Source organism: Hyperoodon ampullatus, assembly GCF_949752795.1.
Source record: "Hyperoodon ampullatus genome assembly, chromosome: 17".
Lineage (NCBI taxonomy): Eukaryota > Metazoa > Chordata > Mammalia > Artiodactyla > Ziphiidae > Hyperoodon > Hyperoodon ampullatus.
The window spans coordinates 33,637,452-33,653,005 of NC_136930.1; the positions used below are offsets into that span (position 1 = coordinate 33,637,452).

The 15,554-nt window shown below is 36.0% G+C and overlaps 1 protein-coding gene across 1 annotated transcript in view; it reads left to right on the forward strand.

The window, feature by feature from the left end:
• The window catches only part of NECAB1 (N-terminal EF-hand calcium binding protein 1), a gene marked incomplete at both ends in the record, with an annotated part of 251,412 nt that overhangs the window by 45,242 nt on the left and 190,616 nt on the right, over positions 1-15,554 (forward strand). Inside the window, one exon of the mRNA XM_079722340.1 lies at positions 11,791-11,899. Within this exon, the coding sequence (XP_079578466.1) occupies positions 11,791-11,899 (109 nt within the window). The remainder of the gene's footprint in view (positions 1-11,790; positions 11,900-15,554) is intronic.

The window sequence follows — 15,554 nt, forward strand, 5'->3', positions numbered from 1 at the left end:
TATGAGGTTGATTGATTTGCATATATTGTAGAATCCTTGCATTCCTGGGGTAAACCCCACTTGATCTTGGTGTATGATCCTTTTAATGTGCTGTTGGGTTCTGTTTGCTAGTATTTTGTTGAGGATTATGTACCTATGTTCATCAAAGATATTGGCCTGTAGTTTTCTTTCTTTGTGACATCTTTGTCTAATTTTGGTATCATGGTGATGGTAGCCTCGTAGAATGAGTGTGGGAGTGTTCTTCCCTTTGCTATGTTTTGGAAGAGTTTGAGAAGCATAGGTGTTAGCACTTCTCTAAATGTTTGATAGAATTCGCCTGTGAAGCCATCTGGTCCTGGGCTTTTGTTTGTTGGAAGATTTTTAATCACAGTTTCAATTTCAGTGCTTGTGATTGATCTCTTCATATTTTCTACTTCTTCCTGATTCAGTCTTGGCAGGTTGTGCATTTCTTAGAATTTGTCCATTCCATCCAGGTTTTCCATTTTATTGGCATAGAGTTGCTTGTAGTCATCTCTCATCATCCTTTGTATTTCTGCAGTGTCAGTTGTTACTTCTCCTTTTTCATTTCTAATTCTATTGATTTGAGTCTTCTCCCTGTTTTTCTTGATGAATCTGGCTAATGGTTTATCAATTTTGTTTATCTTCTCAAAGAACCAGCTTTTAGTTTTATTGATCTTTGCTATCATTTCCTTCATTTCTTTTTCATTTATTTCTGATCTGATCTTATGATTTCTTTCCTTCTGCCAACTTTGGTGTTTTTTTGTTCTTCTTTCTCTAATTGATTAGGTGCAAGGTTAGGTTGTTTATTTAAATTGTTTCCTGTTTCTTAAGGTAGGATTGTGTTGCTATAAACTTCCCTCTTAGAACTGCTTCTGCTGCATCCTATAGGTTTTGGGTCATCATGTCTCCATTGTCATTTGTTTCTAGGTATTCTTTGATTTACTCTTTGATTTCTTCAGTGATCACTTCGTTATTAAGTAGTGTATTGTTTAGCCTTCATGTGTTTGTACTTTTTACAGATCTTTTCCTGTAATTGATATGTAGTCTCATAACATTGTGGTTGGAAGTTACTTGATGTGATTACAATTTTCTTAAATTTACGAAGGCTATATCTGTGACACAAGATATGATCTATCCTGGAGAATGTTTCATGAGCACTTGAGAAAAATGTGTATTCTCTTGTTTTTGGATGGAATTTCCTATAAATATCAATTATGTCCATCTTGTTTAATGTATCATTTAAATCTTGTGTGTCCTTATTTATTTTCATTTTGAATGATCTGTCCATTGGTGAAAGTGGCATATTAAAGTCCCCTACTATGATTTTGTTACTGTCAATTTCCCCTTTATGGCTGTTAGTACTTGCCTTATGTATTGAGGTGCTCCTATGTTGGATGCATAAATATTTACAATTGTTGTATATTCTTCTTGGATTGATCCCTTGAACATTATGTAGAGTTCTTGTTTGTCTCTTGTAATAGTCTTTATTTTAAAGTATATTTAGTCTGATATGAGAATTGCTACTCCAGCTTCCTTCTGATTTCCATTTGCATGGAATATCTTTTTCCATCCCCTCACTTTCAGTCTGTTTGAGTCCCTAGGTCTGAAGTGGGTCTCTTGTAGATAACATGTATACGGGCCTTGGTTTGTTTCCATTCAGCCAGTCTGTGTCATTTGGTGGGAGCATTCAATTCATTTACATTTAAGGTTTTTATCGATATGTATGTTCCTATTCCCAATTTCTTAATTGTTTTGTGTTTGTTATTGTAGGTCTTTTCCTTCTCTTGTGTTTCTTGCTTAGAGAAGTTCTTTTAGCATTTGTTTTAAAGCTGGTTTGTTGGTGCTGAACTCCTCAGCTTTTGCTTGTGTGTAAAGTTTTTAATTTCTCCATGAAATCTGAATGAGATCCTTGCTGGGTAGAGTAATCTTGGTTGCAGGTTTTTCTCCTTCATCACTTTAAATATGTCCTGCCACTCCCTTCTGGCTTGCAGAGTTTCTGCTGAAAGATCAGCTGTTAATCTTATGGGGATTCTCTTGTGTGCTATTTGTTGTTTATCTCTTGCTGCTTTAATATGTTTTCTTTGTATTTAATTTTTGATAGTTTGATTAATATGTGTCTTGGCATGTTTCTCCTTGGATTTATCCTGTATGTGACTCTCTGTGCTTCCTGGACTTGATTAACTATTTCCTTTCCCATATTAGGGAAAATTTCAACTATAATCTCTTCAAATATTTTCTCAGTCCCTTTTTTTTTCTCTTCTACTTCTGCGACCCCTATAATTCAAATTGTGGTGTGTTTAATGTTGTCCCAGAGGTCTCTGAGACTGTCCTCAGTTCTTTTCATTCTTTTTTCTTTATTATGCTCTGCAGTAGTTCTTTCCACTATTTTATCTTCCAGGTCACATATCCGTTCTTCTGACTCAGTTATTCTGATATTGATCCCTTCTAGAGTATTTTTAATTTCATTTATTGTGTTGTTCATCATTGCTTGTTTCCTCTTTAGTTCTTCTAGGTCCTTGTTAAATGTTTCTTGCATTTTCTCTATTCTATTTTCAAGATTTTGGATCATCTTTACTATCATTTTTCTGAATTCTTTTTCAGGTAGACTGCCTATTTCCTCTTCATTTGTTAGGTCTGGTGTGTTTTTACCTTGCTCCTTCACCTGCTGTGTGTTTTTCTGTCTTCTCATGTTGCTTATCTTACTGTGTTTGGGGTCTCCTTTTTGCAGGTTGCAGGTTTGTAGCTCCTATTGTTTTTGCTGTCTGTCCCCAGTGGCTAAGGTTGGTTCAGTGGGTTGTGTAGGTTTCCTGGTGGAGGGGACTAGTGCCTGTGTTCTGGTGGATGAGGCTGGATCTTGTCCCTTTTGGTGGGTAGTTTCATGTCAGCTGGTGTGTTTTGTGGTGTCTGTGGCCTTATTATGATTTTAGTCACCCTCTCTGCTAATTTTGGGGCTGTGTTCCTGTATTCCTAGTTGTTTGGCATAAGGTGTCCAGCACTGTAGCTTGCTGGTCATTGAGTGAAGTTGGGTGTTGGTGTTGAGATCGAGATCTCTGGGAGATTTTCACTGTTTGATATTACGTGGAGCTGGGAGGTCTCTTGTGGACCAGTGTCCTGAAGTTGGCTCTCCCACCTCAGTGGCACAGTCCTGACACCTGGCTGGAGCACCAAGAGACTGTCCTCCACATGGCTCAGAATAAAAAGGAGAAAATATAGAAAGAAAGAAAGAGGATAAAATAAAATAAGGATAAAATAAAATAAAGTTATTAAAATAAAAAAGTAATTATTAAGAAAAATATTTTAAAAAGTAAAAAACAAACAAAGAAAGAAAACGAATGGACAGAACCCTAGGACAAATGGTGAAAGCAAAGCTATACAGACAAAACCTCACACAGAAGCATACACATACACAGTCACAAAAAGAGGAAAAGGGGAAAAAATAATCTCTCTTGCTCCCAAAGTCCACCTCCTCAATTTGGGATGATTCGTTGTCTATTCATTTATTCCACAGATGCAGGGTACATCAAGTTGATTGTGGAGCTTCAATCCGCTGTTTCTGAAGCTGCTGGGAGAGATTTCCCTTTCTCTTCTTTGTTTGCACAGCTCCCGGGGTTTAGCTTTGGATTTGGCCCCGTCTCTGCGTGTAGGTGGCCTGAGGGCGTCTGTTCTTCGCTCAGTCAGGACGGGGTTAGAGGATTTGATTCGGGCCTCTGGCTGACTCAGGCCGGGGGGAGGGAGGGGTATGGATGTGGGGTGAGCCTGCGGCGGTAGAGGCAGGCGTGATGTTGCACCAGCCTGAGGTGCGCCGTGTGTTCTCCTGGGGAAGTTGTCCCTTGATCATGGGACCCTGGCAGTGGCGGGCTGCACAGGCTCCCGGGAGGGGAGGTAGGGATAGGGACCTGTGTTTGTACACACGCTTCTTGGTGACTGCAACAACAGGCTTAGCGTCCCATGCCCGTCTCTGTGGTCCACACTGATAGCCGCGGTTCGCGCCCGTCTCTAGAGCTCCTTTAAGCAGTGCTCTTAATCCCCTCTCCTCGCGCACCAGGAAACAAAGAGGGAAGAAATAGTCTCTTGTCTCTTGGGCAGCTCCAGACTTTTCCCAAACTCACTCCAGGCTAGCCGTGGCACACTAACCCCTTCAGGCTGTGTTCACGCTGCCAACCCCAGTCCTCTCTCTGGGATCTAAGCTCCAAAGTCGGAGCCTCAGCTCCCAGCCCCGCCCCTCCCTACCCCAGCGGGTGAGCAGACAAGCCTCTCGGGCTGGTGAGTGCTGATCAGCACCAATCCTCTCTGCGGGAATCTCCCCACTTTGCCCTCCGCTCCCCTGTTGCTGTGCTCTCCTCCGTGGCTCTGAAGCTTCCCCCTCTGCCCCCCGCAGTCTCTGCCCGCGAAGGGGCTTGTAGTGTGTGGAAACCTTTCCTCCTTCACAGCTCCCTCCCAGTGGTGCATGTCCTGTCCCTATTCTTTTGTCTCTGTTTTTTCTTTTTTCTTTTGCCCTCCCCAGGTACGTGGGGAGTTTCTTGCCTTTTGGGAGGTTTGAGGTCTTCTGCCAGTGTTCAGTGCGGGTTCTATAGGAGCAGTTCCACGTGTAGCTGTATTTCTGATGTATCTGTGGTGAGGAAGGTGATCTCCGCATCCTACTCTTCCGCCATCTTCTCCTGTCTCGCATTGTTTACTTTAGATCTCCAGAACTTATACATCTTACATACCTGAAATTTTGTACCCCTTGAACAACATCTCCCCATTTCCCCTTCCCCCCAGCCCCTGGTTACCACAATTCTACTCCAATTTATATTCTTTGAGTACACTGATTTTTCTTTTCAGTTCTCAACCCATATTATTTCTTGCCTCCTACCTTTGTAGTTGGCATTTCCTCTGCCTGGAATACTCTTCCTCTTTACAGATCTGCCCTCACTAACCCTTATTTTTCACTTGTGTAGAAATGTCAGTTCTTCTAAGAAGCCTTCACGTCTTCCAAGAAGGTTTCCCTATGTCCCTATTCCCCTAATATGTGGATTAGTTTTCTTTTCTACATTCTCTCACATCACCCTATCTCCCTTAGAATTGCCCTCATCACACTGTATTTGGCTGTTCAATTGCTACATCCTCCATCAAAATTATAAGATCAATAAGTTGTCTACCTATATTCTTAGCACAAAACTGTATAGGCGCATAGTAAGATCTTGATACATATTTGATGAAAGAATAGATGAAACTGTTATATGTTAAATGACAAGTCATTTTTTTTTTTAAACTGAAGTATAGTTGATTTACAATATTGTTAGTTTCAGGTGTATAGCAAGCAAAGAGATTCAGATATATATATATATATATATATATATATATATATATATATATATATATATATATATATATATATTCCTTTCTATTGTAGGTTATTACAAGACAATGAATATAGTTCCCTGTGCTATACAGTAAATCTTTGTTGTTTATTTTATGTATGGTAGTGTGTATGTGTTAATTCTGTACTCCTAATTTATCCCCCACCCCCTATTTCCCCTTTGGTAACCATAAGTTTGTTTTCTATGTTTGTGAGTCTATTTTTGTTTTATAAATAATTTCATTTGTACTATTTTTTAGATTCCACATATGTTATATAATATATAATATTTTTCTCTGTCTGACAGTATGATAATCTGTAGGCCCATCCATATTGCTGCAAATGAACTTATTTCTTTCTTTTTTATGGCCAACATTCCATGATATATACATACACACACACAGTAACTTATTTTTTTTATTTTTTATTTTTTTGCAATACGTGGACCTCTCACTGTTGTGGCCTCTCCCATTGCGAATCACAGGCTCCAGACACACAGGCTCAGCGGCCATGGCTCACAGGCCCAGCTGCTCCGTGGCATGTGGGATCTTCCCGGACCGGGACACGAACCCGTGTCCCCTGCATTGGCAGGCGGACTCTCAACCACTGCGCCACCAGGGAAGCCCCCACAGTATCTTCTTTATTCATTCATCTGTCAATGGACATTTAGGCTGCTTCCATGTCTTAGCTATTGTAAATAGTGCTGCTATGAACATTTGGCATGCATGTATCTTTTCAAGTTAAATTTTTCATCTTTTCCAGATATATCCCCAGGTGTGGGATTGCTAGGTCATATGGTAACTCTATTTTTAGTTTTCTAAGGGACTTCCATACTGTTCTCCTTAGTAGCTGCACCAAGTTACAGTCCTACCAACAGTGTAGGAGGGTTCCTTTTCTCCATACCCTCTCCTGCATCGATTATTTGTAGACATTTTAATGATTACTATTCTGACCAGTATGAGGTGACACCTCATTGTAGTTTTGATATGCATTTCTCTAATAATTAGCAATAATGAGCATTTTTTATGTGCCTATTGGCCATCTGTATGCTTTCTTTGGAAAATTGTCCCTTTAGGTCTTCCTCCCATTTTATGATTGGGTTGTTTCTGTGAAATTGAGTTGTATGAGCTGTTTATATATTTTGGAAATTAAGCCCTTGTCAGCTACATCATTTGCAAATATTTTCTCCCCTTCTGTAAGTTGTCTTTTCATTTTGTTTATGGTTTCCTTTGCTGTGCAAAAGCCTTTAAATTTGATCAGGTCTCATTTGTTTATTTTTGCTTTCAATTCTATTGCCTTGGGAGACTGACCCAAGAAAATGTTTGTACGATTTATGTCAGAGAATGTTTTGCCTATGTTTTCTTCTAGGAGTTTTATGGTGTCATGTCTTATATTTAAGCCATTTTGAGTTTATTTTTGTGTATGGTGAGAGGTTCTGGTCTAAGTTCATTGATTTACATGCAGCTGTCCAACTTTCCCAACACCCTTTGCTGAAAAAACTGTCCTTTCCCATTATACCTTCTTGCCTCCTTTGTCGAAGATTAATTGACTGTGGTGTGTGGGTTTATTTCTGGGCTCTCTCTTCTTTTCCATTGATCCATATTCTGTTTTTGTGCCAGTACCACACTGTTTTATTACTGTAGCTGTGTAGTATTCTCTGAAGTCTGGGATGGTTATGCCTCCTGCTTGGTTCTTTTTTCAGGATTGCTTTGGCTGTTCTGAGTCTTTTATGGTTCCAGATGAATTTTGGGGTTATTTGTCCTAGTTCTGTGAAAAGTGCCATTGGTAATTTGATAGGGATTGTGTTAAATCTGTAGATTGCTTTGGGTACAATTGCCATTTTAACAATATTAATTCTTCCAATCCAAGAGCATGTGATATCTTTCCATTTCTTTGAATCATCTTCAATTTCCTTTATTAATGTTTATAGTTTTCAGCTTATGAGTCTTTCACCTTCTTGGTGAGATTTATTCCTAAGTATTTTATTTTTGGGGTTGTGATTTTAGAAAGTATTGTTTTTTTGGGATTTTTTTTTTACATTCTTTCTGATATTTCATTGTTGTAAAGAAATGCAACTGACTTCTGTATGTTAATCTTGTATCCTGCTACATTACTGAATCCATTTATCAGTTCTAGCAGTTTTTGTGTGGAGTCTTTAGGGTATCATACAGTGTATCATCTATATATAATTACAATTTTACTTCTTCCCTTCCAATTTGGATACATTTTATTTCTTTTTCTTGTCTGATTGCTGTGGCTAGGACTTCCAATACTGTGTTGAATAGAAGAGGTGAGAGTGGGCAATGTTGACTTGTTCCAGGTTTTAGCAGGAAGGCTTTCAGCTTTTCACCTTTGACTATTATATTGGCTGTGGATTTGTCATAAATACTTTTTACCATTTTGAGATATGTTCCCTCTCCATCCACTTTGGTAAGAGTTTTTATCATGAATGGATGTTGAATTTTGTCAAATGCTTTTTCTGCATCTACTGAGATGTTCATGTGGTTTTTGTTTTTTCTTTTGTTTATGTGGTGTATCACATTGATTGATTTGTGTGTGTTGAACCATCCTTGTAAACTTGGGATGAATCCCACTTGGTCATGGTGTATGATCATTTTCATGCATTGCTGGATTTGGTTTGTTAATATTTTGTTGAGAATTTTTGCATCTATATTCATCAAAAATATTGGCCTGTAATTTTTTTTTCTGGTGGTGTCTTAGCCTGGTTTTATTATCAGTGTTATGGTGGCTCATTAAAATGTCCTTGGGAGTGTTCCCTGCTCTTCAATTTTCTGTAAGAGTTTGAGAAGAATTGGTGTACATTCTTCTTTGTATGTTTGCTAGAATTCACCTGTGAAGCCATCTGGTCCTGGACTTTTATTTGTAGGGAGTTTTTAAATTACAGATTCTATTTCAATTCTAGTGATCAGTCTGTTCAAATTATCTATTTCTTCTTGATTAAATTTTGGAAGGCTATATGTTTCTAGAAACTTGTCCATTTCTTCTAGGTCACCAAATTTTTACATATAATTATTCATAGTATTCCCTTATGTTTTTTTTTGTTTGTTTGTTATTCTGTAGTATCAATTGTCATGTCTCCTTTTTCATTTCTTATTTTGTTTATTCAGGTTTTCTCTCTTTTCTTCTTGGTGAGCCTGGCCAGAGCTTTGTCAATCTTGTTTATCCTTTCAATGAATCAACTCCTGGTTTTACTGATTTTTTCCTTTTTTAAAAAATTTTTATTTTACTCATTTCCTCTCCAGTTTTTATTATCTCCTTCCTTCTTCTGACTTCAGGTTTTGTTTTTCTTCTTTTTCTAATACTTTTAACTGGTTGGTTAAGCTGTTTATTTAAGATTTTTCTTCTTTTTGGCGGAAGGCCTGTATTGCTATAAACTTCCCTCTAAGAACTGCTTTTTCTGTATCCCATAGACTTTGTATGGCTGTGTTTTCATTGTCATTTGTCTCAAGGTATTTTTTAATTTCCTCTTTGATTTCATCATTGACCCATTGGTTTTTTAGAAGCATGTTGTTTAATTTCCATGTAATCATTTTTTTCTCATTTCCTTTTCTGTGGTTAATTTCTAGTTTCATGTTGTTGTGGTCAGAAAAGATGCTTGAGAAAATTTCTATAGTCTTAAATTTGTAGAGGCTTGTTTTGTGCCCTAGTATGTGGTTAATTCTAGAGAATGTTCCATGTGCACTTGAAAAGAATGTGTAATCTGTTTTTTTGGATGTAATGTTGTGAAAATATCAATTAAGTCTAACTGTCCTATTGTATCACTTAGGATCTCTGTTGCCTTATTGATTCTTTGTCTGGAAGATTTGTCCATTGTTGTGAATGGGGTGTTAAAGTCTCCTACTATTATTGTATTCCTGTTAATCTCTCCCTTTATGTCAGTTAGTATTTGTTTATATATTTGGGTGCTCCTATATTAGGTACATATACATTGATAAGTGTAAAATCCTTTTGCATCTATCCTTTTATCATTATATAGTGTCCTTCTTTATCTTTCTTTATGGCCTTTGTTTTAAAGTCTATTTTGTCTGATATGAGTATTGGGACCCCCACTTTCTTTTCATTTCCATCTGCATGAAATATCTTTTTCCATCCCCTGGCTTTCAATCTATGTGTGTTATTTGCCCTAAAGTGCATCTCTTGTAAGCAGCATACTGTACACTCTTGTTTTTTATCCAACCTGCCACTCTGTCTTTTGACTGGAGCATTTAGTCCATTAACATTTAAGGTAATTATTGATAGACATATATTTATTGCCATTTAAAACCTTATTTTCCCATTGATTTTGTATTTCTTCTTTGTCCCTTTTTTTTCCCTTTTGTTTTTTCTTTCATCATTTGATGATTTTCCTTTTGTATTATACTTATGTTCTCTTTTTGGTTTTTGTGAATCTATTGTGTGTTTCTGACTTGTGGTTACACTGTTTTTCAAGTATGTTAACTCCTTCCTATATATACTTTCCTTAGACTGGTAGTCATATAGGCTCAAACACATTCTAGGGAAAAAAAATCCACATTTTCTTACTCTCCTCCCCCACATTTTATGGTTTTGATGTCCTCTCTTACATCTTCATGTTCTTCTTTTTGCTATTCATTGTGGTTTTCATCACAGAAAATGATGTCATCATTTCAAAATCAAAATGTGTCATCACATTTTCTTTCACAGAAAATGTTTTTGATTTTAAAATATTTTGATTAAAATTTAAAACATTCTGATTAATTTTGATTAAAACATTTCATTAAAATGTTTTAATCTGTGTACTGGCTTCTTTAAGTGATTTATTTTCCAGTTGTAATTGTCTTTTTCTTATAGATTCTTACTTCTTTTCTATTTAGAGAAGAGCTTTCAATACTTCCTTTAGGGTAAGTATAGCATTGCTGTATTCTTTTAGTTTTTGCTTGTCTGGGAAGTATTTTATCTCTCCTCTTCTAAAGGGTAATCTTAATGGGTAGAGTATTCTAGTTTGCAGATTTTTCCCTTTCAGGACTTTATATATATATCTTGACACTTGCTTTTGGCCTACAGCATTTCTGTAGAGGAATCAGCTGATAGTGTTATGGGGGTTCCCTTGTAATTAACTCTTTGCTTTTCTTTTACTGTCTTTAGAATCTTCTCTTTGTCTTTAGATTTTCCCATTTTTATTATAGTATGTCTTAGTGTAGGTCTGCTTTGGTTTACCTTGTTTGGGACCCTCTGTGCTTCCTGTACCTGGATATATGTTTCCTTCTTTAGGTTTGGGAAGTTTTCAGCCATAATTTCTTCAAACATATTTTTGATCCCTTTTTGCTTTCTTTCCCTCCTGGAACCCCTATTTTGCATAGGTCGGCATAGTTTATATTATCCCATAGGTCTCTTTTATTGCTTTCTTCTTTTTTTTAATTTGGCTTTCTGTCTTCTGTCTTGATTGGACGATTTCCATTATTCCTTTTTCCATTATTCCAGGTCACTTATTTGTTCTTCTGCATTATTCATTTTGCTATTCATTGACTTTAGCTCAGCTTTCATCTTGGCAAATGAGTTTTCTAATTTTTCTTGGTTCCTCTTTCTAGTTTCTTTTTTCTGTACTCTGCATTTCCACTGATACCTCTTCTTTATTCCTTCAGTATTTTCATTATCTCCTGTTTGAAATCAGTGTCTATCATATTGAAGAGGTCTGCTTCATTGTTTCTTCTTTCAGGGGAATGCTCTTGGTCTTTTAACTGAGAGTGGTTCCTCTGCTTCATTTTACTTTTATTTCTCTCTGTGAGTTTAGGAGAAGCAATTATGTACTCTGGTCTTGGAGTGCTCTTTATACGTGGGAGCATCCCTGTGTAGCTTGTATGGATTTAGTATATTTGGTCTGAGGACTTTTTTTAGTATGTACGCCTGGCACCTCTTTCCTCAGCATGTGCTGGTCATTATACCCTTGATAGGAGGCATGCAGATGTGGCTGCTGGTGCCCAGTCCTGGGGTTCTCAGTGGTGGCAATGGCTCAGCAATGGCCCTGGGACACAGGATGGGAGCAGAGGTGGCTCACAACTACTCCTGGAGTTTGGACAGGTGGCAGTGGGAGCTCTCAACCACTCCTGGGGTCTGCAATGGTGGCAGTGGTGGCTTGCAACCATTCTTGGTTTGCAATGACTCCTGGTATCTGGAAGGGAGGTGGCAGGGGCCCAGAACTACTCCTGGATTCCAAGAGGGAGACGGCAGAGATCCATGACCACTCCTTGGGTCCGGGAGGGAGGAGGTGGGGTCCTGTGACCATTCTTGTGTCTGCGTGGGTAACTATTTTTATTTTAAACACATGAAATTGTTCTTCCTTTTTGAATACATGTATGCATGCACAAACAAACCTGTTCAAGCATTTGAGCAAAATGTTAAAAATTAAAAGATATAATAACAAACAAAATTGAAATGATTTGCTTCTCTTTTGTTTGCTCTTACTATTTTAGATGATGGAAAATTGTCCTTTGAAGAATTCAAAGCATATTTTGCAGATGGTGTTCTGAGTGGAGAAGAGTTACATGAGCTCTTCCATACCATTGATACACATAATACCAAGTAAGGAACTTTTTTTTAATCACTACATTCTGTAAACAAAGTAGAGAGGGCATGAACAAGTACATACCAATGAAACAGAGAGGGAGTAAAGCTGCAGAGAACACATTTTGTAACACGCCTATGTTCAGTTCTGAGATAGCGTCTAACAATCGAAATGCTGTGAAAAACTGAATTTTGAACTGGAAAATAAAGATCTTCTGTAGGGAGTTCTCATAAAGAGTTTGCAGAATTAAAACAAAGCATAGGTTATAAATAATTCTAATTCTACCATTAATAAGAAAGTAGAATTTTACCTTGTTTCTTAGATTTCATCTCAGTTTGCTTCATTTAAAAATTGTCCTAAAAGTCCATTTTTATATTACTGTAGTAAAATAGGAAATTGCAGCAATTATCTGGACAATTCAGATGTGCTGAACTCCAAATCAGTGTTACCTGTAGGTAATGCAGGACACAGAATTTTCTCTGAACAATCAATGTATATAGTGATCTACTTGATTTATTTTCAAATCTAGCAAAATAAAATATGAGCTCTGAAAATTTGTAGGTTTAGCTGGTGGATTTTTTTGAGTCATTTTACAAGAAATGATTTACTTAATTTTTAAAATTTAAAGTGCTTTATTATGTTGCACTATAGGCACAGCTATGATTACATTTCTAAAAAAATATTTGCTTCTCATGATGAAGCAAAATATTTTAAGAATATTATTTATGTGACAAAAGAGGAAAATTTAACTTGCAAGTTAAAGAGGAAAATTTAACCAACAAGATATATTTTCAATGTTTTCCTTCTTTCTTTCCAAATATTTTCAAAGCGGTTATGTCACGATATTTAAAGTGATACAAGGGAAAAATATATAATGAAAAATATTCTACCCAACAAGGTAACATTCAGATTTGAAGGAGAGATAGTTTTAAGACAAGCAAAATCTAAAAGAGTTTGGTGCCACTAAAATGGTTGTACAATAAATGATAAAGGGAGTTCTCTAAGTGGAAAAGAAAGACCGCAACCAGAAATATGAAAATTATGAAGGTAAAGATCTCATTAGTAAAGGAAAATACACAGTAAAGGTGGTAGATCAATCCCTCACAAAACTAGTAGACAGGATAAAAGACAAAAGTAGTAAAATCTTCTAATCCACCATAAGTAGTTAAGGGATATTTTTTAAAATGCAAAATGTGAAATAAAAAATATTAAATGTTGGGTGGGGGTGCAGGTCTGTTAGAATGCATTTGAACTTAAGAGATCAGTAAAATATAATTATCATGTATGTGTGTGTGTGTGTGTATATATATATATATACACACACACACATATATATATATTGTTATATATAAATCTCATGGTAACCACAAACACAAATCTATAATAGATGCACACACAAAATAGGGAAAGGAAACCAAAAATAACACTAAACATAACATCAAGTCACATTGGAAGAGTGCAAAAGAAAAAGGAAAGAACAATAAAGAACTATAAAAATGAACTGAAAACAATTAACAAAATGACAATTGATATATACTTATCAATAACTACTTTAAATGTAAATGGATGAAATGCTCCAATCAAACAACACAGAGTGCCTGAACGGATACAAAAGAAGACCCATAAGTATGCTGCCTACAAGAGACTTACTTCAGGTCTAAAGACACACAAAGACTGAAAGTGAGGGGATGCAAAAAGTTATTCCATGCAAGCGGAAATCAGAAGAAAGCCAAGGTAGAAATATTTATATCAGATAAAATAGACTTTTAAACAAAGACTGTAACAAGAGACAAAGTAAGACATTACATAATGATAAAGAGATAAATCCAATAAGGAGATATAACATTTATAAATATATTTAAATCCAACATGGGAACACCTAAATATATACAGTTATATAAACTAAATAACTAATGAGTCACTGAAGAAATCAAAGAGGAAATCACACAAATGAAAATAGAAACAGAACAATCCACAATCTATGGGACACAGCAAAAACAGTTCTAAGAGGGAAGTTTATAGAGATACAAGTCTACCTCAGGAAAGAAGAAAAATCCCAGAGAAACAGCCTAATCTTACACCTAAAGGAACTAGAAAAAGAAATGCCAACAAAATTTAATGTTAGTATGAAGAAATCAATAATAATGATCATAGGAGGAATAAATGAAATAGAGACTAAAAAAGAGACAGAAAAAACAATGAAAGTAAGAGATGATTCTTTGAAAAAATAAACAAAATTGATAAAACTTTAGACAGACTCATCAAGAAAAAAAGAGAGGTCCCAAATCAATAAAATAAGAAATGAAAAAGAAGTTACAACCCATGTTATAGAAATAGAAAGGATCATAAGAGATTGCTATGAACAGTTATACACCAATAAAATGGACAACCTAGAAGAAATGGATGAGTTCCTAGAAACATAAATCTCCCAAGACTGAATCAGGAAGGAATAGAAAATATTAACAGACCTATTACCAGTAATGAAAAATAATCAGTAATAAAACAAACAGAAGTTCAGGACCAGATGGCTTCACAGGTGAATTCTCTCAAACATTTAGAAGAGTTAATACCTATCCTTCTCAAACTATCCACCCCCCCACAAAAAAAAAAAAAAACCTGAAAAGGAAGGAATGCTTCTGAACTCATTGCAAGAGGTCAGCATTACCCTGATACCAAAACTAGACAAAGACCCCACAGAAAAATAAAATGATAGGCCCATATCTCTGGTGAACATAAGTGCAAAAATCCTCAACAAAATTTTAGCATATTGAATTCAACAATACACTAAAAGGATCAAATGCCATGATCAAGTGGGATTCATCCCAGATTTATCTGCTGGATGCAAGGATGGTTCAATATCTGCAAATCAATTAATAGGATACACCACATTAACAAATGGAAGAATAAAAATCATATGATCATCTAAACAGATGGAGAAAAACTTTCAACAAAATTCAACACCAATTTATGATTTTAAAAACTCTCAACAAAATGGGTATAGAAGTAATATACCTCAACATAATAAAGGCATAAATAACTAATGCACAGCTAACATCATATTCAACAGTGAAAGGTTGAAACTTTTCCCACAAAGATCAGTAACAAGAAAAGCATGCTCACTCTACTACTCCTATTCAACATAGTACTGGAAGTCCTAGCCACAGCAATTAGACTAGCAAAGGAAATAAAAGTATTCAGATTGGAAGGAAGAAGTAAAACTGTCATTGTTTGCAGATGACATGATACTATATATAGAAAATTCTATATAGTATAGATAATATATATAGAAAATTCTAAAGACACCACCAAAAAACTACTAGAACTTTCAATGAATTCAGTAAAGTTGTAGGATAAAAATTTAACATACAGAAATCTGTTGCATATCTGTACACTAAGAACAAACTATCAGAAAGAGAAATTAAGAAAACTATCTCATTTACAGTTGCATCAAAACTAATAAAATACCTCGGTATAAATCTAACCAAGGAGGTAAAAGACCCATTTGGAAAACTATAAAACGTTGATCAAAGAAATTGAAGATGACAACATACAAAGGGAAATATGTACTCTGCTAAGGGGTTGGAAGAATTAATATTGTTAAAATGTCCATGCCACCCAAAGCAATCTACAGTTTTAGTGTAATCCCTATCAAAATACCAATGGTAATTTCCA